We start from the raw sequence: 26653 nt of genomic DNA on the forward strand, positions 1-26653 counted from the left end.
TTAACAACAGCATGATATGAGCTGATTAATGGGGCCAATGGATGGAGAACAAATTTTCTACTTCACTAAAGCATTGCTACATATTCCATATATGGTTTCACATATACCATTGTAAGCCTCAATGACATCATCTTTCTCAAGTGTTTTCATCACTTCTTTTCCACTCATATCTCTAAGTCAAATTTCTCAAGTCCATATTTTATCTGTCACTTGAAAATCAAGTAACTTGCCCCACCAGAATGTAATGGGGTGAGGGGGTAGGCGTGAAGGTGCAGAATCCCTACCTGCCACCTTCCTGTGTGATTAATAGCTCCCTGACATTAAGATCTCCACAGCAAGATGCAAAATTCTGCCCAGAGACCCTTGAGGGCAGGCTGTAAGGAAAATAAGGCTTTTGATCTCATTTTCAAGCCTAACACGAGGCCAGCATGAATTAGAAACTGTAAGCAAACACAAGGGACAAATATCTGTTCTCAGCCTATGTAAAATAAATCTGTTGAACTTATTGAACTCTGAAATAAAGTATTACTATAGCAAACAAACAGGGATAGTTCAGGTGAAGAGATTAACTCACATTTAACTCATAAAAAAAAGACTTCGAACAATATACATGTCACTGGAGGAGGAGCCACTATAAATACGCTCAATGGTGGAAGAGCCCAGCACATCAGTGCAAAAGATATGGCTTAAGCACTCACAACAATCTTCAGCCAGACAACTTGAGTGCATAATTTCCATCTTGGCCTCTTCCAGTGGTCCCAGCATTACTGGTGCCGGTCTTAAGCCAATTTGATTCATTCCACATGATATCACGAAACAGCTGAAGGCACTAGATACTACAAAGGCAATGGGCCCTAACAACATTCCAGCAATGGTACTGAAAACTTGTGCACCAGAACTTGCTGCTCCCCTAGCCAAGCTGTTCCAGTACAGTGTTAAGCAGGGAGCAGGCATAAATTTGGGGACTAAATAATTGGAGCAGCAAGGACCAGCTCTGATGACTGGAGGGCCACGGGGATGAGTGGTGATGTCTTAAATACTTCTGAATTTCCTTTTCATACTTTTGCATTTATATTGTTAACTTGGATAAAGTGACCAAATGTACAAGTTGCTAAATTTGCTGCTGAAACAAAGATAGAAACATAGAAAACTGGAGGAAGAGCAAGTTGTATTCACCCAGCCCCTCAAGCCTGCTCTGCCATTACACTCGATCATGGATGATCCTCTTCCTAATGCCATTTTCCTGCACCCAGACTCTGACAGAGAAATCATGTATCCTAGTCCCGCTTTGCCTACAAACACCAACTACGACATATAACTAGCTCTTTCAGGATTGTCATTTAAGACCCAATCTTTTTTGTTATTAAGATGGCAAAGCTTAGTAAAACAGTATAGATTTAAAGGTAGAAACTGATCAGCCACTAATAGTAAAAAATCTCATTTAAAGGAACCTTAATGCATTTGATTTACATAGACCTACCATTTTGTGTGATTGATCATTGGATCCTGAATAGGTCTGATCGAAAGATCTGATTAGAATAGTATGCAATCAGTACTAATGACTTGGATTAAAGACTTCCCAAACTCTAAAGTATGATATAGTTTATGAAGGTGATAGCAAATGTATATTGTCACTTCATACTTCGTCACCATATATTTACTTTAAATGTTGTAACATTGATGTGCTCCCTCCAAAATTTGCCAAGTTTTTAAAATTCAGCCTTCACTTCCTCACATTTTACTTTCCAACTTCAGTACTGCCTTCCATTACCAGCCGGCAACTTGCGGCTTAGCTCAGAGGATTGCAATCAATTTTATTGAAGCCAGGACTTTAGGCAAAAAAAAATGCTGCTTGCCATTCATAATTATCGTGTACAACATTCACAAATGCATTTTATATGTTGCTACAGTTCTCATTATTTGGTGTATTAATAATAATAATACGTGTATTATTCTTTCACTCATTAACTGGATAAACATTAGGGAATTGTTAAAAAAGTGCAGCAAAGTCCATGTGAAGTTAGTTCACTAGTCAACACCAATAGTTATCCGATATGGTATTCGAACAGACTGAATGATGCTCAAGTTTTAAGAGAACAATCCAATTCTGCCCAGTTAATAATGGGTGATGACAGATCATTATCAACCGCCTCAACCTCTCCACCCCTCTCACCCACTCCAACCTCTCCCCCGCAGAACGGGCAGCCCTCCACTCCCTCCGCTCCAACCCCAACCTCACCATCAAACCCGCAGACAAGGGTGGCGCAGTGGTAGTATGGCGCACTGACCTCTACATCGCCGAGGCCAGACGCCAACTCTCCGACACCACCTCCTACCGCCTCCTCGATCATGACCCCACACCCGAGCACCAAACCATCATCTCCAACACCATTCACGACCTCATCACCTCAGGGGACCTCCCACCCACAGCCTCCAACCTCATTGTTCCCCAACCCCGCACGGCCCGTTTCTATCTCCTTCCCAAAATCCACAAACCTGCCTGCCCTGGTCGACCCATCGTCTCAGCCTGCTCCTGCCCCACCGAACTCATCTCCACCTATCTGGACTCCATTTTCTCCCCTTTGGTCCAGGAACTCCCCACCTACGTCCGTGACACCACCCACGCCCTCCACCTCCTCCAGGACTTCCAATGCCCTGGCCCCCAACACCTCATATTCACCATGGACGTCCAGTCCCTGTACACCTGCATTCCGCATGGAGATGGCCTCAAGGCCCTCCGCTTCTTCCTGTCCCGCAGGCCCGACCAGTCCCCCTCCACCGACACTCTCATCCGCCTAGCTGAACTCGTCCTCACACTCAACAACTTCTCTTTTGACTCCTCCCACTTCCTACAGACTAAGGGGGTGGCCATGGGCACCCGCATGGGCCCCAGCTATGCCTGCCTCTTTGTAGGTTACGTGGAACAGTCCCTCTTCCGCACCTACACAGGCCCCAAACCCCACCTCTTCCTCCGGTACATTGATGACTGTATCGGCGCCGCCTCTTGCTCCCCAGAGGAGCTCGAACAGTTCATCCACTTCACCAACACCTTCCACCCCAACCTTCAGTTCACCTGGGCCATCTCCAGCACTTCCCTCACCTTCCTGGACCTCTCAGTCTCCATCTCAGGCAACCAGCTTGTAACTGATGTCCACTTCAAGCCCACCGACTCCCACAGCTACCTAGAATACACCTCCTCCCACCCACCCTCCTGCAAAAATTCCATCCCCTATTCCCAATTCCTCCGCCTCCGCCGCATCTGCTCCCACGACAAAACATTCCACTCCCGCACATCCCAGATGTCCAAGTTCTTTAAGGACCGCAACTTTCCCCCCACGGTGATCGAGAACGCCCTTGACCGCGTCTCCCGCATTTCCCGCGACTCATCCCTCACACCCCGCCCCCGCCACAACCGCCCCAAGAGGATCCCCCTCGTTCTCACACACCACCCTACCAACCTCCGGATACAACGCATTATCCTCCGACACTTCCGCCATTTACAATCCGACCCCACTGCCCAAGACATTTTTCCATCCCCTCCCCTGTCTGCTTTCCGGAGAGACCACTCTCTCCGTGACTCCCTTGTTCGCTCCACACTGCCCTCCAACCCCACCACACCCGGCACCTTCCCCTGCAACCGCAGGAAATGCTACACTTGTCCCCACACCTCCTCCCTCACCCCCATCCCAGGCCCCAAGATGACATTCCACATCAAGCAGAGGTTCACCTGCACATCTACCAATGTGGTATACTGCATCCACTGTACCCGGTGCGGCTTCCTCTACATTGGGGAAACCAAGCGGAGGCTTGGGAACCGCTTTGCAGAACACCTCCGCTCAGTTCGCAACAAACAACTGCACCTCCCAGTCGCAAACCATTTCCACTCCCCCTCCCATTCTCTTGATGACATGTCCATCATGGGCCTCCTGCACTGCCACAATGATGCCACCCGAAGGTTGCAGGAACAGCAACTCATATTCCGCCTGGGAACCCTGCAGCCATATGGTATCAATGTGGACTTCACCAGTTTCAAAATCTCCCCTTCCCCTACTGCATCCCTCAACCAGCCCAGTTCGTCCCCTCCCCCCACTGCACCACACAACCAGCCCAGCTCTTCCCCCCCACCCACTGCATCCCAAAACCAGTCCAACCTGTCTCTGCCTCCCTAACCGGTTCTTCCTCTCACCCATCCCTTCCTCCCACCCCAAGCCGCACCCCCCGCTACCTACTAACCTCATCCCACCTCCTTGACCTGTCCGTCTTCCCTGGACTGACCTATCCCCTCCCTACCTCTCCACCTACACTCTCTCCACCTATCTTCTTTACTCTCCATCTTCGGTCCGCCTCCCCCTCTCTCCCTATTTATTCCAGTTCCCTCCCCCCATCCCCCTCTCTGATGAAGGGTCTAGGCCCGAAACGTCAGCTTTTGTGCTCCTGAGATGCTGCTTTGCCTGCTGTGTTCATCCAGCCTCACATTTTATTATCTCATTATCAACCACGCCTCTTTCGCACAATACACACTTGACGTGGCTGTTGAGTAACCTGTAGGTACAAATATCGAAGTGCTGCGATTATCGTTGTAAGAAAATGGAGACATTTGCCTTGAGCTGGTTGCTGTTGGGCTGGCAATGTTCGGTCATGCCGGCGTGGGGGCAGGAGTTTTACACCGCGGCGGTCTATGAACATGCAGCAGTGCTCAACCCATCCGGGAAAATCCCCTCCACACGTCAGGGGGCGCTGAGACACATGAGAAAAAACCTGCATATCTATCGGGAACAAGTCTTTGCAGCAAGCAAACAGGTAAATGAAGTTTGGTCCCTCTGTCGATCACAAAATGTTTACTGACCTTTGAAGTGGTGGCTTTATTTTATTCTGATAATATTAGGGAGTCAGTGAAACAAATGCAGACCTTTATAGCAAAATATTGTCGGAAGAATAACAGTATTTGAACCAAACGCTCACTTTGTTAAGTATTTAATGTCACTTTGTGTTCCATATTGGGGTTGCCTCCCTTAGAGCGCAACGAAGATCTGTGCTATTTATGGGCCACCTCCTATGAAAAGTAAGTTTATTGCTCAATGCAAAATTTCTGATCCTGGGCATATTATTAGTGGTAAAGTATATCATCAAGAATACCAGAAGAACAAAGTCAGAAATCACACAACAAAAGGACTGAGGCTCTGAAAGTTTGTGGTGTCAGATAATTGTTGGGCTATGGTGTCACGTGATTGCTGACCTTGTCCACCCCAGTCCAACACCCGGACCTTCACATTCATGGCTTCACTGGACGGAGTCAGAAGTCACATCACACCAGGTTTATTCGACACCACAAGCTTTCAGAGCATTGCTCCTTCATGGAAGGAAGTGTACAGGCACAGAATATATATGCAGAGAGATAATGGCAAGATAATTCCAGGTAATTAAAGTGTCAAAAGATAAGTACAAATGCTATGAGTGGAGTGTCGACAGGCTGAATAACATGTTTTTGCAGGTGATCAAAAGTGTCAGACAGTGTGGGTAATGTGTCAATAGTTAAATAGCAAATGAAGGGTTTGGCATATAAGATAATAAAATGTGAGGCTGGATGAACACAGCAGGCCAAGCAGCATCTCAGGAGCACAAAAGCTGACGTTTCGGGCCTAGACCCTTATAATCTGCTTAATTAAGGCAGAGATAATTACAAAAAAAACAAAGTTGAGATGGTGCGAGAGACAAACCAAATCACTGAAATAACTTCAGAGATGCTAAGAACTGCAGATGCTGGAGAATCTGAGATCACAAGGTGTAGAGCTGGATGAACACAGCAGGCCAAGCAGCATCAGAGGAGCAGGAAAGTTGACCTGTCAGGTCGGGACCCTTCTTCAGAAAATGGATTACTTGTTACTTTGGTTAGACCCTCTTCATGAGACTCTTATACCCATCAAGTTTTTCCATCAATATGGTGTGTCTCTAGCACCATCTGATTTCTGATTTCTGAAGAAGTATCCCAACCCACAATGTTAACTCTGCTTTTTATTATCTTGTGAAAACTTGTCAAGGTTTTGAACACCACTGTCAAATCTCCCTTAGAACTTTTTCTGTTGAAGGGTCTAGGCCCGAAACGTCACTTTTTGTGCTCCTGAGATGCTGCTTGGCCTGCTGTGTTCATCCAGCTCCACACTTTGTTATCTTGGATTCTCCAGCATCTGCAGTTCCCATTATTCTTTTGAACTTCACTGCCCTGAGGAGATAACATCAGTTTCTCTAGTTTCTCCAAACTACTAAAACCTAATCATCCCCAATCTGGCTTTCACAACCGTTTGAATACCTATATGTTTAGTTATTTTTAACATTAAAGATTGCTGAAAAATACACATTTTGTTAAATCACCGAAGTTGAGTATTACTAAATAAAAAGCATCGAGCTATAAAGTCTTTACAGCACAGAAAGAGGCCCTTTGGCCCATGTATCTGCACTGGTTATCAAAAATCCATCTATTCTAATCCCAATTTTCCAGCACTTGGTCGATAGCCTTGTATGTTATGGCATTTCAAGTGTTCATCTAAATACTTCTTGTATATTCTTGAGGGTTTCTGCCTCTATCAACCTGTTTAGCCAGTGAATTCCAGATACCCACAACTCTCTGGGTGAAAAACATCTTTCCTTAAACCTCTTGCTCCTTACCCTAAAACTGTACTCCTTGGGTTATTGGCCCCTGCACTAGTGCGCCTGTGCCCCACAGAGTTTTGTACAACTCCTTCAGGTTCCCCTTCAGCCTTCTCTGCTCTGAGGAAATCAATCCCAGCCAACCAAGGATAATGGGAACTGCAGATGCTGGAGAATCCGAGATAACAAAGTGTGGGGCTGGATGAACACAGCAGGACAAGCAGCATCTCAGGAGCACAAAACCTACCAAGCCTGTCTTCATTGTGAAATCACCCCAGCCCAGGCAGCATGCCGGTGAACGCCTTATGCACCTTTTCTTGCAGAAACATGCCTATTCTGTGCCTGAACTAACTCCACTTTGAAGAGTTCTCGTTGCTTATTTCCTGTTACCTGCCAATCTTTATTTCTACCTGGACCTGATCCCCTTTTCCTTAAAATGCTCCTCCTCCACTTGGCTATTCAATTTTTGAATTTTCCTTTTCTGTTACTTCTTTTAATAACTAAACTTTTAAGTTCCAGGAGTTGGGCTTGAACCTGTTTTTTTTTTGAGAGGCTGTCCATGTGTAGAAGAATGATTTACCAGACTTTGTTAAAGAGAAAGTCCAACATCTCCTCGTATTGCTCCACTTCCAGATCAAATTAAATTGCTTCCCATCCTTAAGGACATACATGTTCATTCAGCGATCTCATACTGATATGCAACTTTGTATCGTACTGATTCACTGATGTTGGTTCTACTGAAAGATACAAATTAAGAGCTGCATTGAGCCCCATTCAATCACTCAAAATGATCATGGCTGATTCTTTATCAATATCATTGGCTGATCGTTTGTCTTCACTCTAGATTTAGATTTATTGTCACATGTATATAAAAATACAGTGAAAAGTGTTTTTTTCATATGTTATACATAGTGTTGCGATGTTCCAGTGCCATTTTGAAACATAGAATAGATTGCAAGGTTTTAGTGCAGTAGAGTTTGGTTTTCTCTCTTCTTCTTCTTGTTCCTCCTCCATTGCTTCTCAAGTTGCTGCTTGACATTGGCCAATGTCTCTGAAATGGGCTCTGGAGTCTCGGTTATGAGCCTGCACCACCGCCACTCCCATGACTGCTGCATCTGAGCTGGTTCCTAACCTCTTGTTCCCCAACGATGCTCCTGCTGACGCTGTCGGTTGTTGGGATCATCCACCATACCTTTTGCCAATGCTTCTGCTCCTTCAGGTGCCCTGACCTTGCCACAGCAGACCTGGAGTGTCAGCTCGGCCTGTGAGTCCAGGCCGGGGGAGTCAGCCTGGAACCTGCTCCTCGCTCTCCAGGTGTTGTTGCCACTGCTGCTGGAGGTCTCCTCCTTCATCCTACTCAGCTGTTACCACTCTCTAGGCTTTAAAGAAAGAAAACGAAGAAACAGCAGCAGGAGAAAGAAGTAAAAAAGAGAAAGCAGACTGGAGTGGGTGAGCCCCGGGCTCAACCCTGCTCTCCCTCCATACCTGTTACTCTGTTAGCTGCTGTAATTTTTTTTCTTCAATGTATTCAGTGACTTGTTGTCCACAGACTTCTGTGGTACAGCATTCCACAGGATGACCATGCTCTGAGTGAAGAAATGTCTGAAATGGCTTACCCTATGTCTTGAGACCATGACCCTTGTTCTGGATCTTCACAGTCACTCTTGGCAAGGGAACCCTCATCCGTGCACCCAATCTGTCCCATCCTGTCTGAATTTTATAGGTTTCAATGAGATTCCCTCTCATTCTCCTATGCTTTATTAAATATGGCGACAGTCATCCCAATCTCCACCATACAGCAAAATCAACATCCGAGGAATCAATCTCATGAACCCTCACCACACTGTCTCTAGAGCAATTATATCTTAGGTAAGAAGACCAAAACTGCATGCAATCTTCCAAGTATGCTTTAACCAAGACCCTGTACGACTGCAGTAAGACGCCCATGCTCCTGTATTCAACCCCTTTCGCAATGAAGGCCACTACACCACTTCTTTCTAATTGTTTGCTGCACCGTAATGCGTGCTTTCAATGACCAGTGCACAGAGGCACCCAGTTCCTTTGTACAATGACATTCCCACTTAAATCATACTCTGCCACTCTATCTTTCCTCCTGAAGTGGATGATGTTTCATATCTTTATTTGTCACACTGAATCTGCCATGCATTTGCCCACTCAACCTGAAGCCTCTTAAGATCTTCTGCACCACTTCCACTCCCACCTAGGTTTGAAACATTAGCGACGTGGAAATGTTACACTTGATTACCTCATCTAAACGATTGATAAATATTGTGAACAACCAGAACCCAAGCACCAATCCCTGCAGTAACTCAGTTGTTACTGCTTTCAGCTTTGAAAATAATCCATTTATTCCTATTCTCTGTTTCCTGCCTGCTATCCACTTCTCAGTTCACTTCAGTATATTATCCCCAATCCTATGTGGATTGATTTTGCACTGTAGCCTCCTGTGGATACAGACCTTGCAATCTCAGCACAATGCTGCCAATTTTTATTTGTTTGTTCATGAGAAGTGGACATCACTGGCATAGGTAGCATTAATTGCTCATCCCTGGAGAAGTGGTGGTAAGATTCTTTTTTCTGAAGTCCAAGGATTGTAGGGACACCTACCACAAGGGAGTTCCAGGATTTTGATCCAGTGACAGTGAAGGGATATTTCCAGTTCGGTTTGGTGTGTGGCATGGAAGGGAACTTTCAGGTGGTTTTGATACCAGATCCTTGATCCTTTCTGGGTGATAGATAGATAGTTGCTAGATTTGGATTGTGCAATTGGAGGAGCTCTGGTGAGTTACTGCAGTGTATCATGGAGATGGTACACACTGCTTCACTATGTGTCAGGCTGGAGGAAGTGAATGGCACACGTCCACATGTACTCGAGCAGGTTGTCCTTGTCTAGGTGGTTTTAAGCTTCAAGAATGTCTTGGGGCTGTACCCATCCAGGCAATGGGGAATATTCCATCACAGTCCTGACTTGTGTATTGTAGATAGTGGACAGGCTTCAGGGAGTTAACCGAATCTCTAACTCTAATAATGATGTATTTGTTTGGCTAGTCCAGTTATGTTTCTGCTTAGAACAAAGAACAAAGAAAATTGCAGCACAGGAACAGGCCCTTCGGCCCTCCAAGCCTGCACCGATCCAGATCCTCTATCTAAACCTGTCGCCTATTTTCCAAGGATCTGTATCTCTCTGCTCCCTGCCCATTCATTTATCTGTCTAGATACATCTTAAATGAAGCTATAGTGCCCACCTCTACAACCTCCACAGGCAACGTGTTCCAAGCGCCCACCACCCTCTGCGTAAAGAGCTTTCCACGCATATCTCCCTTGAACTTCTCCGCTCTCACCTTGAAATCGTGACCCCTAGTAATTGAGTCCCCCACTCTGGGATAAAGCTTTTTGCTATCCACCCTGTCCATACCTTTGATGATTTTGTAGACCTCAATCAGGTCCCCCCTCAACCTCCGTCTTTCTAATGAAAATAATACTAATCTACTCAACCTATCTTCATAGTTAGCGCCCTCCATATCAGGCAACATCCTGGTGAACTTCCTCTGCACCCTCTCCAAAGCATCCACATCCTTTTGGTAATGTGGTGACCAGAACTGTATGCAGTACTCCAAGTGTGTTTGAACCAAAGTCCTATACAAATGTAACATGATCTGCTAACTCTTGTACATAATAGCCCATCCGATGAATGAAAGCATACCATCTTGACCACTCTATCGATCTGCATTGCCACCGTCAGCGTACAATGGACCTCAACACCCAGATCTCTCTGTGCATCAGTTTTCCTCAGGGCTTTTCCATTTACCACATAGTTAATGTTAACTCCCAGGAGATTGATGCTTAAGAAGTTTGTATCTTTGAGCATTCTTCACAATTGTGATCCTGCTATTGCATCAAATTATTCATGATCTATACTACAGGGAGTTAAGATAATTGTATTCCCAGAGGATGGTCTCCAAGGATTTCAGTTCAACAGGACTTCTATTTTTCCTTATTTGGAGCCTATTCCAGATCCTGATGTTGTTCAATGGAATCCCTGCCTGCGTCCATCCGCATATAATGGTACAGAGGTAGGAACTATACAAAGCTTAACTTGTTACATCTTATGATTACTTACAACTTTTACAGAACTCTTAATTATAAATAGACACGCTGATGCCATTTTATCCAGAAAACATTGCAAATAGTTAATGTATATAATTTTAAACAATAAATTCACTTGATAAATTTCTCTAAATGTTACAGACAGTCTGCATAGAAATTTCTCATATCTCCAGTGTTGGGTTTGAGCCTATGATTTTCTGAGAGGGCCCACACATGTGGAAGGATGACTTGAGATAACAAGAGCTGGATGAACATAGCAGGCCAAACAGCATCAGAGGAGCAGGAAAGCTGACGTTTCAGTCCTAGGTCTAGGCCCGAAATGTAAGCTTTCCTGCTCCTCTGATGCTGTTTGGCCTGCTGTGTTCATCCAGCTCTTGTTATCTCAGATTCTCCAGCATCTGCAGTTCCTACTATCTCTGGAAGGATGACATCAGTTTTTGTTGAAGAAAAGGGCCTGCATATTGTTCTGCTTCCAGTTTAAATGTGGTTTGATTTGGTTCCCAACCACAGTGACGCACCTGTTAATTCAGCTACCTCATATTGATCGACAGCTTCATATTGTACAGTTTCACTGATGTTGGTTCTGGGGTGACATAGCAAGAAAGAGCTGCAGTAGACCATTCACCCCAGTGAGCCCACTCCACCATTCAAAATGATCATGAATGATCCATCTTAACACTTATGTTTCTGCTCTCTCTTTGTACACCGTGAATGTAAACATTTGGAATTTACAATGATAACGTAGTGTGGAGCTGGAGGAACACAGAAATGCTTGAAGAAGGGTCCAGATCTGAAACATCAATTTTCCTCCCGTCTGATGCTGCCTGGCCTGCTGCGTTCCTCCACCTCCACACTGTGTTATCTCTGACTCCATCCTCTGCAGTTTTTGCTACCTCTGGAATTTACAATGGCAGTGATTTCAATGAGGTCACATTTCTAAATCATTGTTATGGGTATGAGAGCTTTCCTGCTCGGAATGTGCATTGGGAATTAAGGTGCCCTCCCACTACAATTTTCCTTAATGGAAGAGAAACATTGCAGAAGTTTCAGTGTGTACTTGCAGCAGGAATATAATCCTAAGATTTTAATTATTACTATAAGAGTACTATGTTAAGGGCTTTAGCCTATGAAAAGCTTTTCAAACACATGAATGAATATTCACCTTCAAAAAAAACATTTATACTCTCTTTACACATGTGGCCTGACTATAGTGCGTTTGTCACTTTTTAAATTTTATATTTCAAATGTGTGCTAATTTTTTCTTAAATCATAATTTCTCACATTTTGGACTTTTCTCCTTCCTATTCTATTCTTTGCTGAATTATTTTTTGAAAGTGACATTAACTTGGTTTGATGGGGGTTTGGGTAACATTGGTTCCTTGCACTGTCACACAACTGAAAGCGGAATGCTGTGAAGGATAAGAATTTCTTGTCACAACTTCAAACAGCCCAGCCTAATTCCAAGTCAGAAAGAATAAGGCAGTGCTATTGTTAAAAAACAAGCTTCTTTAAAGTGGTTTTGGTCATCCATAATTTGTAGAGGTGTGCATTACTGTTTGGCTTTCCTAAACATGGTCATTTTAGGCACGGTATTAATCAGAAAGCCAGTTTTAACCCTGCAATTTCTACTATCACGGCCACATTTTGTCTGTGAAATATGTTTTGCACTTGATTCAGCAGCGATTTACTGTCGAGTGTTAACTTGGAGCAGGGCCTGGAGCAGAGGGCTACATCAATGCTCAGTAGCCATTCTGGTTCTTTCAGACTCCAATAACATTGTGAGATAGCAAGGTGGATGAACGCAACAGGCCAAGCAGCATCTTAGGAGCAGGAAAGCTGATGTTTTGGGCCTAGGCCGTTCATCAAGGTCCAGGCCCTAAACATCAGCCTTCCTGCTCCTAAGGTGCTGCTTGGCCTGCTGTGTTCATCTAGCTCCAGACTTTGTTATCTTGGATTCTCCAGCATCTGCAGTTCCCATTATCACAAATAACATTGTGTTCCTTTCTTGAGTTAATAAAAAGTGCAATGTTACTAAATACAAGAAGAATTAGTAATGTTTCACACTCTCTAGAAATAAGAGGTGAGTCCAAAAAGAAAAAGAATTTAAAAGGCACAGAAATGGATCAGTCTCTGAATTATTCTTGAAGAATGGAGAGTTGAATGTTGTGGCTGTTGCAGTGGAAGCTGTTGGAACTGTTGAAGTTGGTGAACGATAGGCTTTGTGATCTTTTAGTTTTTCAGGTTAGTTGAGAATATTGCTGCCAGACATTCCTGCCAAAGTGCATAGCCTCACATTTTCTCACATTGTATTCCATCCGCCGAGATTTTGATCTCTCACTTAACCTGTCTATACCCTTCTGTGGACTCTTTGTGCCATGTTCACTGCCTTCCCATCTGTACTTGTGTCACCCACAAACCTGGCTACAGTATGTTCACTTTCCTTATCCAAGTCATTAATATATTGAATATAATAGCGGCCCCAGCACTGATTGCTATGGCACTGCACTAGCTACAGGTTGCCATTCCTGAAAATGCCCAATTAAACTCAACTCTCTATCTTCTATTAGTTAACCAATCCTCTATCTGTGCCAATATACTACCTACAACTCCACAAGATCTTATCTTATTAAATAGCCTCATGTGTGGTGCCTTATGACAGGCTGTCTGAGAATCCAAATATATTGCACCCTGTGGTTCCCCTTTATCTATCCAACATGTTACCTCCAGAAAAACATCAATTAACTTGCTCATGCATGATACTCTTGAGCATTTAGCCTCTTGTGATACAGTGGTGGTGACCCTACTTCTGATCCGGGAGATCCAGATTCGAGTTTGACCTGCTCCAGAGGTGAGTTTATAACATCTCCGAACAAGTTGATTTGAAGAATACCTGTGTTTGGAGCATCAGAAAGCAGGATCTTAAAGGTAAGATTGTGCTTAACTACTCCTGTAAACACCTTTCCATATTCTTTCAGGGATTCACCTGAAATTTGCTGTCATGTTTCCTAAATTATGCCTCAAGTGGGGAATGATTCACTGTTTAGTTAAGTAAACCACAGCCTTAAATACCCTTTACCAAGGAATGAGAGGTTTTATTTTGCAGAGAAGAGCATCAAGTGGTTTCTTATTCTTTAATTCTGTTGAAATAATATTTACATTTATTCTAAAAACCAACAATGTTTTCATATCTATTGTAGGTCCTTCATCAGTTGAGCTGTATGGCAAGAAATGGCAGTATGCACTTGATTGCAAACATGGGAGAGAGACAAACCTGTGAGCAAAGCGATCCCAAATGTCCGCCAGATGGAAGATATCACTTTAACACAAATGTAGTTTTTGATGCTGAAGGTACTCTCATAGCTAAATACCAGAAATGGAACCTTTACTTTGAAGATGCTTATGACACACCTAAAACAGTGCAACACGTCATCTTTGATACACCTTTTGCTGGAAGATTTGGCATCTTTACTTGCTTTGATATATTGTTCTATGAGCCAGCAGTAAGTTTAATTGAGAATTATGGTGTAAAACAAATTATATTTCCTACTGCCTGGATGAACCAGCTGCCACTCTTATCTGCAATAGAATTTCATCAAGCATTTGCTGCTGCATTTGGGATCAATCTTTTTGCAGCCAATCAGCATCATCCTGAATATAATATGACAGGAAGTGGCATCTATACCCCATTAGATTTCGCTTATTATTACAACTCCGAGACCAGCGAAGGTAAACTTCTTGTGGCCAAGGTCCCTATAATTACATCCACCCAAAATCACAGCCTACAACAGTCTAAGTCACATATGACATCAGAATTTCTTGAAGAGACTAATTATCTTGAAGCTTCTCTCCTTCAGAAGGAGGGAGGAAAGCAAGAACAAACTGGTCCATTGGAAAGCAATGATCCTGGTTATGTGTTTCATAATGTCATGATGTTTGATAATTACACATTTACCTCTTTGACAGGCTTGCAAGGTAATTTGCAAGTCTGTTCCAACACCCTCTGTTGCCATGTAGCTTACGAACGTAGCGGTCACACAGATGGTAACCTGTATGCGTTAGGAGCCTATGACGGGCTTCACACAGTGAATGGCATTTATTACATACAAGTGTGTGCATTGGTGAAGTGTGCAGGATCCAGTTATGACACATGTGGCCAAAGTGTTACAACTGCCTCTGATATCATAGACTTTAGATTATGGGGGAATTTCAGCACAATCCATATTTATCCAGAAATATTGGCTGATGGGATGAAAATTTATCGTGCAGATACCAGAGGATGGGCTACCAATAATTATTATATGACCAAGAAGGGGATGTCGGCAGGTCTTATCACTGCAGTACTCTATGGAAGGTGGTACGAGAAAGATTATTGTTGTTGAGTTCTCTGTCTGAATGTAGCTGAGGAGAATTATTAACTAAAATACAGGAATATGATGTGTCATTTTACTGCAAATTAGGCAAAACTGGGTTTTTTGACTATACCTCATCCAGAATGAGGATTGCATCTTATACTGTTGACAGGATATCTACTAACTAATTTCAGGGAACTGTGGAAAAGCAGGGAGGTTTAGGAGTTCAATTACAGAAAACATAAAAGCCAGAAGACAGGACCAGAAAAGTGTAATTGACCAATGAAATGATCACTGTTATTTCAAAGTTCCTGGAAGATCAAGGATGGAGATAATAGCCCTGTTGCATAAAGGTCTGGTTCAACCCCATTCACAGTGTTTCCAACTTGCATAATGGAGGAGTTGGGGAGGATATATTTTTATTTGAGGGTGTGTAGCACAGAATGCTGCTGGGCCTGCTGGATTTAAAGAATGAGGATAGTTTGCACAGTAAAACTTTGTATTCTTTTCAAATATAGAAAATGAAGATGCAACGAAATTACAGTGTTTAAGATCATTTAAAAGAGCTGTTAGACTAGATCAAGTGAAATAAGTTATTTCCTCTAGTGGTGGACGCAGAACAAGTCAGCAACGTAATCATAATCTTAGAGATAGGCTTTTCAGACATCATGTCAAGAAGAAATCTTGATGGAAAGACGGGAGAATGTCTGAAAGTCTCCCAAAAAAAGCTGAGGTGAGGTCCCCTGAAAATTTCTAAATTCTGGTTGGGGGAAAAAGTCTGAGATTTTGGAACTGAAATGACCATTTGGCCTATTGAATCTGCTCTGCCATTCAACCTTGTCTGATGTGTTTCTCAATCACATAGCCCTGCCTTCTCCTTGTAACCTTCGATCCCTTTACCAATCAAGAACCTATCTATCTCTGTCTTAACACAATCAATATTTGTTAGGCAAGCTATAATGGTGCCAAGATGAAAATTATGGACTTAGGGTACAGTTCATCCACGGGGTAAATGAATGAGTAAAATAGACTGGAAAGATTAACTGTCCTACGCCTATGTGCTCTGAAGCTTAGGATTGAAAGAAATGACAGCAAAGTCAATTAAATAACATTCACTGTAAACACCTTATTCAGGCTTTGTACTTCTGTGCTGTGATAACTTTATATATTTCCTATACATTTTCAATACTTACAAAATAGGGAATTGTACACAACTCCTCTTAAAAACTATTACCTTCTGAACTTGGGAGATGAATAAATGAATTAGTTAAATTTTCTACTGTTAGTACAGTTACATCCTCAAAGCAAATGTCTTGTGACATGATAAATTTGTTGCTTTTATCTTTTTAATTTTACTACTCCAGTTGCATTTGACTGTTGCTGGAAATTGATCTTGCCAGGGTTGAATATATTTCTGGAATCAAAGTATGGAAACATCAAACACAGGCTTTTCAAAGAGTGAATACAAACCCATACTAATGTCTTACATTGCTTACATCTGCACAAAGTCATCAGGGCTCTAATTATATGTTTAACTCACTACTAAGATACTTTAACCACACTTGTGTTGGGAGGAGAGCGCAGAATTTAAGCTTTAACTAAACTGGATTTATTGATATGCCCATAGATAGGTTTGCCTAAGTTTTTTTTCCTTCAGTAATTAGAGATAATTACAATGGGAAAGAAATGTGATGCCTACTGCTCAATGTCTGTACTTAAGCGAGGAAATCAAATGGATACCAATAAAATTTGTTGTAGGATCATCCCCTGCGTTGTTTTTCTTAAAGAAGAAAAGGTTTCTAAGTAAAGTTCAGGAAACAGATTCACTAACTTGCTTCTCTGGGGGATTTGCTTTTAATTTTGGAAGATGAATGGAAGAATTTTCCATAATACTGCACTAAAAAATTAACATTGTAAAATTGAATACAAGCACAATGGGGACCTTTTCGTTCTGGCAAGTCTATAGGCATTAAGTCTACCATCTGAAACATTCTTACAGGATTTCAGAGTTTGCATTTGGGGTGGTGGTCAGATGTGAATCGTTGCCAAATGCAACAAACTCAGGCTGACGGCTGTCAGTCAAATGAAACAGGGGTCGGGGGGTGCGATTACTCCCTTCCCTGCTGTCCTCAGCTGCTTCCGCAGAGATATTCCCCGCTCAGAAGTGGGGCTCAGAGGAACGGTCCCTGGACCCAAAATGTGGACACTGATTTTTTTTTTTCTTCACAGATGTTGCCAAACCTGCTGAGCTTTTTCAGCAATTTTGTATCACAAGTGAGGTTGTTTGCTGATGATTCTAGCTCATTTGGTAACTCTTTTAATAATGGAACAAGCGGCTTTGGATAAGATCCAAAGATGTGGGTTGAGAACTGGCAGGTAACATCCAGATAATCATCAAGAGAAAGTCTAACCACCAGCCCTGTCCTTCAATGCATCAACATTGCCCAGTCATCCAATATCACTGACTTGGCTGAGTCACCATTGAGGCAAGGCTTTGTCAGATTAGCTGAAATAACATTGTGGTTCCAAGAGCAGCGTAGAGCTTTGCTATCTGGTGTCCTTATAACACAGCAACGCTTCCTAAAGGTGCCTTACGGGCATTACCTAACACAACTTGACTCTGAAATATTTGAGGAGACATTAGAAGGTCACCTAAAGTGTCAAAGGGAGTTAACAAGAGTCTTTACAGAAGGTCAGAGGTGCAGAGACATTGAGTGTGCGAATTTGAAAACTCAGACACTTGAAGGAATGACTGTCCATGCTGGAAAACTCAGTGAACATTCAATGGTTAGAATGCTGAAGGTGGTTACAGAAATAGTGAGAAGCAAGACTGTGGGGGGAGTTGAAATAATGAGAATTTCAATATTGAGGTATTAGTCAGGGAAGACAAGAGATTGTTGAGCAGGTTTAGTGGAAGTCAGGAAGCAGGCAGCCATGTTATTGATAAGTTCAAGTCTTATAGAGGGTAGAATGCAGGAGGCATAAAAGGAGCATGTGAAAATAGCTGTGTGTAGATATAATGAAGGCAGAGATCAGCTTTTCAGCAGCTGAGGAAGGAGCAGAGTAACATGATGTGACCATGGTAGGCACCGTCAGTCCTTCTCCCGGAGAGGATATGGCTGAGCTCTGGGTGAAATAGGAATCAAGATAGTGAAGAGTCTGGACAGCATCAGGGAGAGAGATGGAGTTTGAACCAGAATATGATGGCTTAGTACTTGACGTTGTATTGCCCCAGTCAGAGATTGGAAGTGGCAGAATGCAACCTGGGAGATCAGTACCTTGTTGTTTAGCAGGAATTTGTTAGACGGCTGGTATTTTTAGAGAACAGTTAAGAGCTGCTGACTTTGGAAAATAGTGCTGCTGCTTTATGTGTTCGGCAGTGGCCTACATTTATCGCATTGTTCCAGGTACTTGACCCTACCAAGTTCTTGGCCTGAGCAAACAATGCTAAAAGATCTTTCAAACAACATGGACAATAAGTTTCTGCGAAACCTGGATAAATTCTCCTCATGCAATTCAGAAACATACATAGCACTCAGACAATGGTGCTGTGACTGAGACAGGAGGAGTTCACTGTCTCTCTATTGTAACATTACTTAGTGGGTCATAACCTAAGTGCAAGTGTTTTATACAGTTTCTGATATAACTGAGTATATCATTTCTTAGGTTATAAATGTCATTGAATTCCAGCAGTGTGGAAGCAGGCTATTCAGCCCATTGAGTTCACACCAACCCTCCGAGGAGGATCCCACCCAGACCCACCCTCCTGCACCATCCCTGTATTTCCCACCATAGACACTACGGGCAATTTAGCATGGCCAATCCACCCTAACCTGAACATCTTTGGACTGTGGGAGGAAACTGGAGTACCTGAAGGAAACCCACACAGACACGGGGAGAATGTGCAAACTCCACACAGAAGGTTGCCCGAGGATGAAGTCGATCTGGGTCCTTGGCGCTGTAAGGTTGCAGTGCTAACCACTGAGCCACCATGCCATACAATATAATTTGGTGCTGGACAGTAACTTCAGTGACACACTATGGCTCTTGTTTTCCATTTCAACTCTGGGCACAGGCTAACATTCAGTCTCTTTCTGATCCATTCTGCTTCCAATTGGAAGCAGGATAACTTCAAACATCTCACACATCTTGGTCACTGAAAACTCTGACTTCTAGGTCACAGGATGATCAATCACATCATTCTATTCTGATTGGTCTAGGATTGACAAGGTTAATTGGTTTAAGGGATTCCCAATCAATTTCTAATTGGCTGTAATGGGTGATGGACAGTGACTGATGTCACCTTCCCACTTTCTCCTGACCAGCTCCTTAAGGTGTCAATTATCTATTGATTTGAAATGTCCTTTACATTTTGATAAAGGAAAAGGGACGTATTTGCATTCAAGACAGAAAGTTGCATTTCTGTGCTCATGTTTCAATCCTTGCTTAATTCCAGCAAAGTTCCAATCACATCAACATTTAACACTGACCATTTGTTTCTCCCATCGTCAACTAATTAGTTTTGTTTTTGCTGTGTTTGAATGCTTGGAATTTTATTTTTATCTTGTAAAGGCAACAGGAGTATCAGAGCAATATAAAAATCAGCACAGAAATTACTCATCTCAACAAATGCTCATACAGGATATAATAAAGTCTAAAGGGTTTTATAGAACTGCAAACTTAAAACACCTTGTTACAAAGTTAACTCAAAGAGAAATGTTACAATTAAGAAAAAAGTGCACTTCTAAACAAATCAAAACAGCTACAGTTATGATTTCTTGGTAAGGGCTTATGAGCCGAGACTGTACTCAGGTCTATCTTATCCAACTTTGGGATTCTGATAACATCAGCTTAACAGAGGCCCTTCAGTTTACAGCTGTAACTCTAAAACATGAGGTTACTGTCTTCACAATCCCATTATGCATTTCTTTGTCAAGTGAAACTTAGCAGAGTCACATGATGTCATTGTGCCAGGATCTGCATTGGTTTTGAGGGATTAAGATCCAATTGTGAGCTTTTATTTTCAACATTTACATTAAGGTTAGTGTTTTTAAAACCATCTACAATATTGAGCAAGCAGAGATGAGGACGACATGCCAGGAGTGGCATCAGGTGAACCTAAAAATGAAGTGCCAACCTACATGCCTACCCCGATAACCTTTAACCCATGGTTAACAAGAATCTATATTCTGCTTCTGTCACCTTTTCACAGAGGTACAAAGCCTCACAAGCCTCAGAAAAAAAACCATCTCATCTATTTCAAATGGGCGATTAGTTTTTTTAAATAGTGACCCCTAGTTCTAGGTTCTCCCCATACATCTTCCCAACATCCAACCTCTCACTGCCCTTCAGAATCTTGAATGTTTCAATCAAGTGACCATTTATTCTTTTAAGCTTTGGGTCTGAGGTGAGGTGACAATGACAACACTTGACACCAAGACAGCATTTGACCAAGTGAAGCCTCAAGGAGACCCAGCAACAGGGTCACTTGGAATCAAGGGAAAACAATTCACCAGTTGGAGCCATCCTAAGCACAAAGGAAAATAGTTGTGGTAGGTGGTGATCATCTCAGTCCAAGGACGTCACTGCAAGAGTTCCTCAGGGTAAATATTCTCTGATTGATCTGTTTAGAGACGTTATTACACACCTTTGGAGCAGGTGGGACTTGAATTTGAGTCTTCTGACTCAGAGATATGAACATTACCATTGTGCCACAAAATCCCTCAGGGTTCCACACATTCCTGTTGTTGAATTGCCTTACTAATAACTCTGGGGGTTACCACTGACTTGAAATTTAACTGGATCAGTCATACTGTGGCCACAAGAACAGATGATAAGCGAGGAATTCTGTGGTGTCTTATGGCTTTCCAAAGCCTGGCCTTCATCCACAAGGCACAAGATAGCAGTGGAATGGACCACTTTCCATTTGGCTGGAACAGGGCTGCTTCAACAATCAAAAAGCTCACCACCACCCAGAATAAGGCATCTGCCTGATTGATATACATTCATTCTCCTCATTCAACATTTAGTCCTTCCACCAGTAATACAGGCTAACATCAATGTGCACCATCTACAAGATGCACTGCAGCAACTTAGCAAATCTCTGATGACAATACCTCAGAACCCAGAATCTTCATTAGTTAGGCCAAGGGCGGCAGGTGCATGGGAACATCATTACCTCCAAGTTTTCCTCCAAACCACACATCATCCTGACCTGCAACCATCACTCTTTCTTTTTGTTGTTGAGTCAAAATTCTGGAATTTCCCACCTAAATGTACGTACACCACAAACTATAACAGTACAAGAAGATAGCTGTCCTCAATTTTGAGACAGCTACATGCTGAAGGTGTAAGTAAACAGTCTAAGTGATCAATTGACCTTCAAATTTCAGTTCAACCAATGTCAGAAAGGCAGCTGGACAGTGTAGCCACAAACAATGAATCAATAGTAAGTGAATGGTAAAGCTAGATGTCTGCTTACGTATCAAAACATCGAGAATTTAGTTTTTCCACTATGTTCTAAAAATTATAGTAAAATACTGTGATGTAAGACTGATAATATATTTAAATATCATTTATTTTGGATTTTTGAATTTTGGACGAGTGGCAAATGGGTTTTTTCCTATCTGAAGGGGTTTAATAATAAATGTACAAGTATCTGTAACAATGATGAGTTCTTTTACAGCACAGTTATTAAAGACAGACTTTCTGGGCAGTAATGGGGTTTACTTTGGGAAAGTTTGAGTGAATAAAGTAAACAATTTTAATGCAAGATTTTCAGATAGAAGATTCTGGACTTTTTTGGAATTTAGGGAAAACACATAATTTGGAAAAAAATATTTTTTATTTTCAGTTTGGGCAGAATTAGAGGTATTTGGGTGATGAATATGTAAAACAATTAGTCCAGGTAAAGGGAGGTAGTTCAGGACCATTAACGAATAAGTTACATCAATGCAGGTAGTGGAGTTTAAAAGCTCTAGACCAGAAGTGTTTGGCTAAAACCTTGAAGGGGAAGCTGAGAAATCAAGGTAGAAGCTATCAGATTATCATGGCAGGGAACTGAAGCCACAGCTAAGCCAAACCCTGCATGGGATTCTCTGGCATGACGACTCAATGGCGTAGTGCTGGGATTAATGGAATTGTATTTTTAATCACGTGTTTCACCATCCTTAAACATGTGTTCCTATACAAACAGTATAGGTTATTCTAATCTATTAAAAAAAAGATCTGAAGCCAGATTTCAGTCTGGGATCTGACTTGTGCAGTAACAACATCAGCGGGGATCAAAAAATACACAGAATGCAATACTTAATTACATACAACTCACATTTTTGTTTTATTATCCATAAAATATACAATAATCTCAGCAAAGTATTTAAAGAATGCAGGTAGGTAACCAAGCAGTCACAATTTCTATATACATGCTATAATCTTAACTTCTTCAAAAGAAATAAAACAAATCAGAAATACATTAAAACAGCACAGATTTTGTCCCATTTCATATTCCAAAACTTTGAGAAATCAGTTTGCACTTTAAAGGATTCCAGTTATTAAAATACCATGGTTTGATGGAACTGCTTTTTTAAGGGCCTTTTTCCATGACTGCTGAAAAGTCACACCAACTAAAAAAGTGGCAAAATATGTATAAGTCATACAGTAGTTGACATTAAACAACTAAGAAACTGCCGAATGAAATGCAGCAAAAAACTTTTAAGATTGTAGTGATTTAAAAGGATTAAACTGAATCAAAATCAGCCATTTATTGTGCACTCCAGGCCTGTTGTTTGGCATGAATACATTTCAGGAGCACTATTTTAGTGAACTTAATTTGTATCAAGTAGTGTGCTTAAAAGAAAATATTGTTTCATTTTGAGAAGTAACAGGTAAATGGCCTTTACACAAAGCATATTCTTACCATATAGAACCAAATGCAGGGCTATTGTGCTTCAATTGTGCAAAACAGAATGAAAATACTGTTTGCTTCAACTGAAAACATATGCCTGTCATGAGATTCTGGATATGTTCTTCCCAAACACCTGTCAAACCAGTTCAAACTATTGTGAAGCAAATTACTGAAGAGCTGCAACAGTTTGGCTGTGCCAAATGGGTGTTGAAAAATAACTTCACAACATGGAAAGAAGTCTCACTGATAATGACTTCACGTCTCCTCCCTGAATGTATATCCATAACAATGAAACAGACAACAATGAAGGCACTGAAGAATTGGAAACCAAACAAACAGTTGTACTAATGTAGCTCAAATAACTGTAATACAGTTAACCATCTACAAGGTGAATGTCAATTAAAAACTCAAGTCCAGCATATTGCGAAGTCCAGGAAGTCTTACTTTCTGAGACTTGTGGTATAGTTGGCTTCTACACCTACAAATCTTTTTTTTAAAATATCAATTATAAAATACACTGGTAAAATTTGGGTTTGAAAAATTGCAAAAAGAATGGGTAGTTCTCCACAACAACTTGGTAGATTTTAATATTTAATTAACCATCATCCTAACTGCAGCATGTCCATTGGTCTTAAGCCAAACTAGAAAAGTAGGAAAGGGGCATTTTGTGTTGGCTCAAAAATAGGTTTCAGTTTTCTCTTCCCTTTCCCTCCCCGATCTAACACAATGCCTTTACTATAGTCATGCAAATCTAGTAAGACCCAGAATTGATCAACAAATGTACATCAAAATCTCCGAACGGTTTTACTTTAATACTGTTAAAGCAAAGTTTTTAAACTTGCAGGTTGAGAGAGAATCAATTACAGCTCTCTAAATATGTGTGTTTCATTTTTACATAAGATTATTCTTTTAAAATTAGTTTGTTTGGTCCCTTTGGCAAATCATCATGCAAGCAAATCATGAGAAATACACCAATCTTTTTACGCCATTTTCTTCACTAAATTCAATAATGCCTAAGACTTGGGAATTTCTGATTGGACGTCCCCATTCATTTTAGGTAGTGCTATTCCACCCAGCATTGTAAAGTTTTCTCATTCAAACCATTAACCAGTGTATACTGTTGAAATGGATCCTGGCACTGGAAATAAAGAGCGTTAAAACAACATAACATTGGCATCCATCAAATTTACAAGCTCTGAGCTGCTTGTTTCTTGTTCCATTGACCTGCATTCTTCTGTGTCCTTTTTGTTTTGATAAATTCAACTTTAAACCTATAATGTAATTGCTCCACTTGGCTGAAGGAGTTCAGAAGGCGTTCGTTTTTTTAAAAAACCCATCCAGCTATGGGCATGCTTCAAGGGCTTTCACCATGAAAGTTCAAGTAGGTGTCTTCAGTAGGTCTCTGAATCAGAATCATTTAGTTCGTCGTCTTCAGTATAAGGGTAACCATCTTCCCTTCCTATACTGTTCAAACTGCAGAAAGAGCTATGATCACTTCTCATTATCGGTAAAGAGTCAAAGGACACAGTCTTCGAAGGATTATTGTAGTGATTAATGGCATTAAAGCTGAGAGTGGGTAAAGTGCTGCTGGATGAAACAGGCATCATGGTGGCCAGAATGAGGGCTAAGCAGTCTGCCACATCTTTATTTGGAGCACAAGCCAATGCAGGTGTGTATCCTAAAACAGCAAGGTTTAAAAGTCACATTAGTTAGATTATTCTGCTCTTTTACCAAAGTAATTCAGTACAATTTTTGGACAATTATGAAAAATCACTGCTTAAATGTTAGTATACTTGAAACATATGAAATTTCATTACAGTTCTTGTAGGTAAATACAACAAATACAAAACATAGAACTGTGATGAAAATATTTAAAAACAAGACTATAACATTGTTAAAATAGCCTTTATCAATCTGCAGTTGACAGGCAGGAAGAAAGCACAAAATTACATTTAGTCTGTGGCTGAGTGGTCGAGCACCAGTTTCAGCATGTGGAGGAAACAACCTCTGCTTAAAGAACAAGGTTTTTTTTTCTTTTGGAGCTATGTCTAAATCTATTGCAGTTCTGTTGCTGGCCACGTCCATTCAATACCATCTAAGGCTCCTTAAATAATGGACGGTTATATGCCCAGTGTCAACAACAAAGGTTGAGGAAATTTCTAATCAAGTGCTACGTGAACAAATGATTAGACAAGAATCTATAAATGCTCTTTGGTGAATACAGCTACCCTTGGACCAGTGGTAGTTCTCTCACCTGAGTCAAGAGGTTGAGATTTTAAGTTCCACTGGGGGAACTTGACAGCATGTACCATGTAACAAGTGTAAAAGTTGACAGCCCTCTACTAGTTGGCTAAAATTCTGCTCTTAAAAGCTAAACTTTTACACGAGTAATATTTTGGAGAGGGTGCAGTTTAGTCTCTTCTACTGCTACTATAGCAGAATGGCCAAACTGTGGGCAATTGACAGTGGATTCATAGTCACCTCTGGCTGACTTTTTATTCCAGATTTTTATTGAATTTGAATTCTACTAAATACCATGGTAGAATTTGAAAACGTTCCCATAATATTCACCTGGTGTTCTGGATTACTAGCCGTGATATTAGCATTGCACCAGTGTCTCCTCCTTTTGAAAAATGATTGATTGATTTTGGTCACGTGTCAGGGGTTGACACATAAGATCAACCAGCATTCAGGTATACACTATAAGCACGATTGACACGTTACTGTAAAACTGAAGGAAGAATGTTATGGCTCTAATCTGAGGAAAGAATTCGAGGCAGTTTGAGGGATAAAAAGAGTAAGTGTGAGATAATTATTTTAAACTTAAATAAGGGCAATTACGAGGGCATGGAGACAGCTGGCTGAACTGAACTGAACTGGGAAATTAGGTTAAAGATGTAAAGGTAGTAGTAGACTTATGGGATATTTCATAATACTTAGCATTCCAGTGAGTAAAACAGAGTCAGATTTGGACCCAAAAGCCAGGGCTAATAGAAGTAATTAAAGATATTACAAATGTGAATGAAAAAGTATACAATTCCACATGCTGAATGGCAGGTCAGAAGATTGAACAGACTATTAAAAGAACAGCATAAGAGTGAATAATTTCAAAACGAGGGAGAAATAAGTGTATGAAAGAAAGCGAGTGAGAAATACAAAAAGATAGCAAGTTTCTATAGCTATTTTAAAAAAAGTAAAGCAAATTTGGTCCTCTACAGCGTCTAGGGAATCACTCATGGAAAACAGAAATGGCAGATGAACTGAACAAATATTCACAGCAGAGGAGTTTAGAGGGTGCTTACTGGTTTGATACTTAAGTGAGTGGGTTGTTTTAACAAGGACAGAGTGGAAAGTCTGGCTTGTTTCCATTGGAGGTTTTCTCTTGCAGCTTGTGTTTTAACATTAGGAGTCATCCTTTTAGAGCTGAGATGAAGAGAAATGATTTTCTCAGAGAATTGTGCAACATTGAAACACCATCGCAGGAGGTGGTGGACATGAGGCCACTTAATATTTTATGATGGAGATATATTTTTGTTATGCAAGGGATATCGGGGCGGATGGAAATGTGAAATTTGGAACACAAACAGATCAGCCATAATCTTGCTGAATTGCAGAGCAGGCCCGAGGG

The 26653-nt window shown here is 41.5% G+C and overlaps 2 protein-coding genes across 5 annotated transcripts in view; one reads left to right on the top strand and one right to left on the bottom strand.

Moving 5' to 3' along the window:
- Positions 1-4404: 4404 nt before the first annotated feature.
- Positions 4405-16892, top strand: LOC125450345 (biotinidase-like). 2 transcript variants are annotated; one of them, XM_048526328.2, is made up of 3 exons: positions 4405-4800; positions 10590-10739; positions 13971-16892. In XM_048526328.2, the coding sequence occupies exons 1-3, from the start codon at positions 4588-4590 to the stop codon at positions 15150-15152; spliced, it is 1545 nt and encodes a 514-aa protein (XP_048382285.2). In that variant the 5' UTR covers positions 4405-4587; the 3' UTR covers positions 15153-16892. The 2 variants fall into 2 exon arrangements, with proteins under 2 accessions (XP_048382285.2, XP_059494189.1); XM_059638206.1 differs by lacking the exon at positions 10590-10739.
- Positions 16893-22446: 5554 nt separating this feature from the next.
- Positions 22447-26653, bottom strand: part of ankrd28b (ankyrin repeat domain 28b) — a 178459-nt gene continuing 174252 nt past the window's right edge. For all 3 annotated transcript variants that reach the window (XM_048552073.2, XM_048552083.2, XM_048552064.2), the window contains exon 28: positions 22447-24703. In XM_048552073.2, the coding sequence (XP_048408030.1) occupies positions 24417-24703 (287 nt within the window). In that variant the 3' untranslated portion in view covers positions 22447-24416. The remainder of the gene's footprint in view (positions 24704-26653) is intronic.

The sequence above is a fragment of the Stegostoma tigrinum genome, chromosome 2, assembly GCF_030684315.1.
Source record: "Stegostoma tigrinum isolate sSteTig4 chromosome 2, sSteTig4.hap1, whole genome shotgun sequence".
Taxonomy (NCBI): Eukaryota; Metazoa; Chordata; class Chondrichthyes; order Orectolobiformes; family Stegostomatidae; genus Stegostoma; species Stegostoma tigrinum.

What these genes read in the sequence shown, in the direction of transcription:
- LOC125450345 (XM_048526328.2), top strand. Translation starts at nt 4,588, where the DNA reads ATGGAGACATTTGCCTTGAGCTGGTTGCTGTTGGGCTGGCAATGTTCG. An exon ending in TCTTTGCAGCAAGCAAACAG is followed by an intron (nt 4,801 to 10,589) that starts GTAAATGAAGTT and finishes TCTATACTACAG; the next exon opens with GGAGTTAAGATAATTGTATT. An exon ending in CCGCATATAATGGTACAGAG is followed by an intron (nt 10,740 to 13,970) that starts GTAGGAACTATA and finishes TATCTATTGTAG; the next exon opens with GTCCTTCATCAGTTGAGCTG.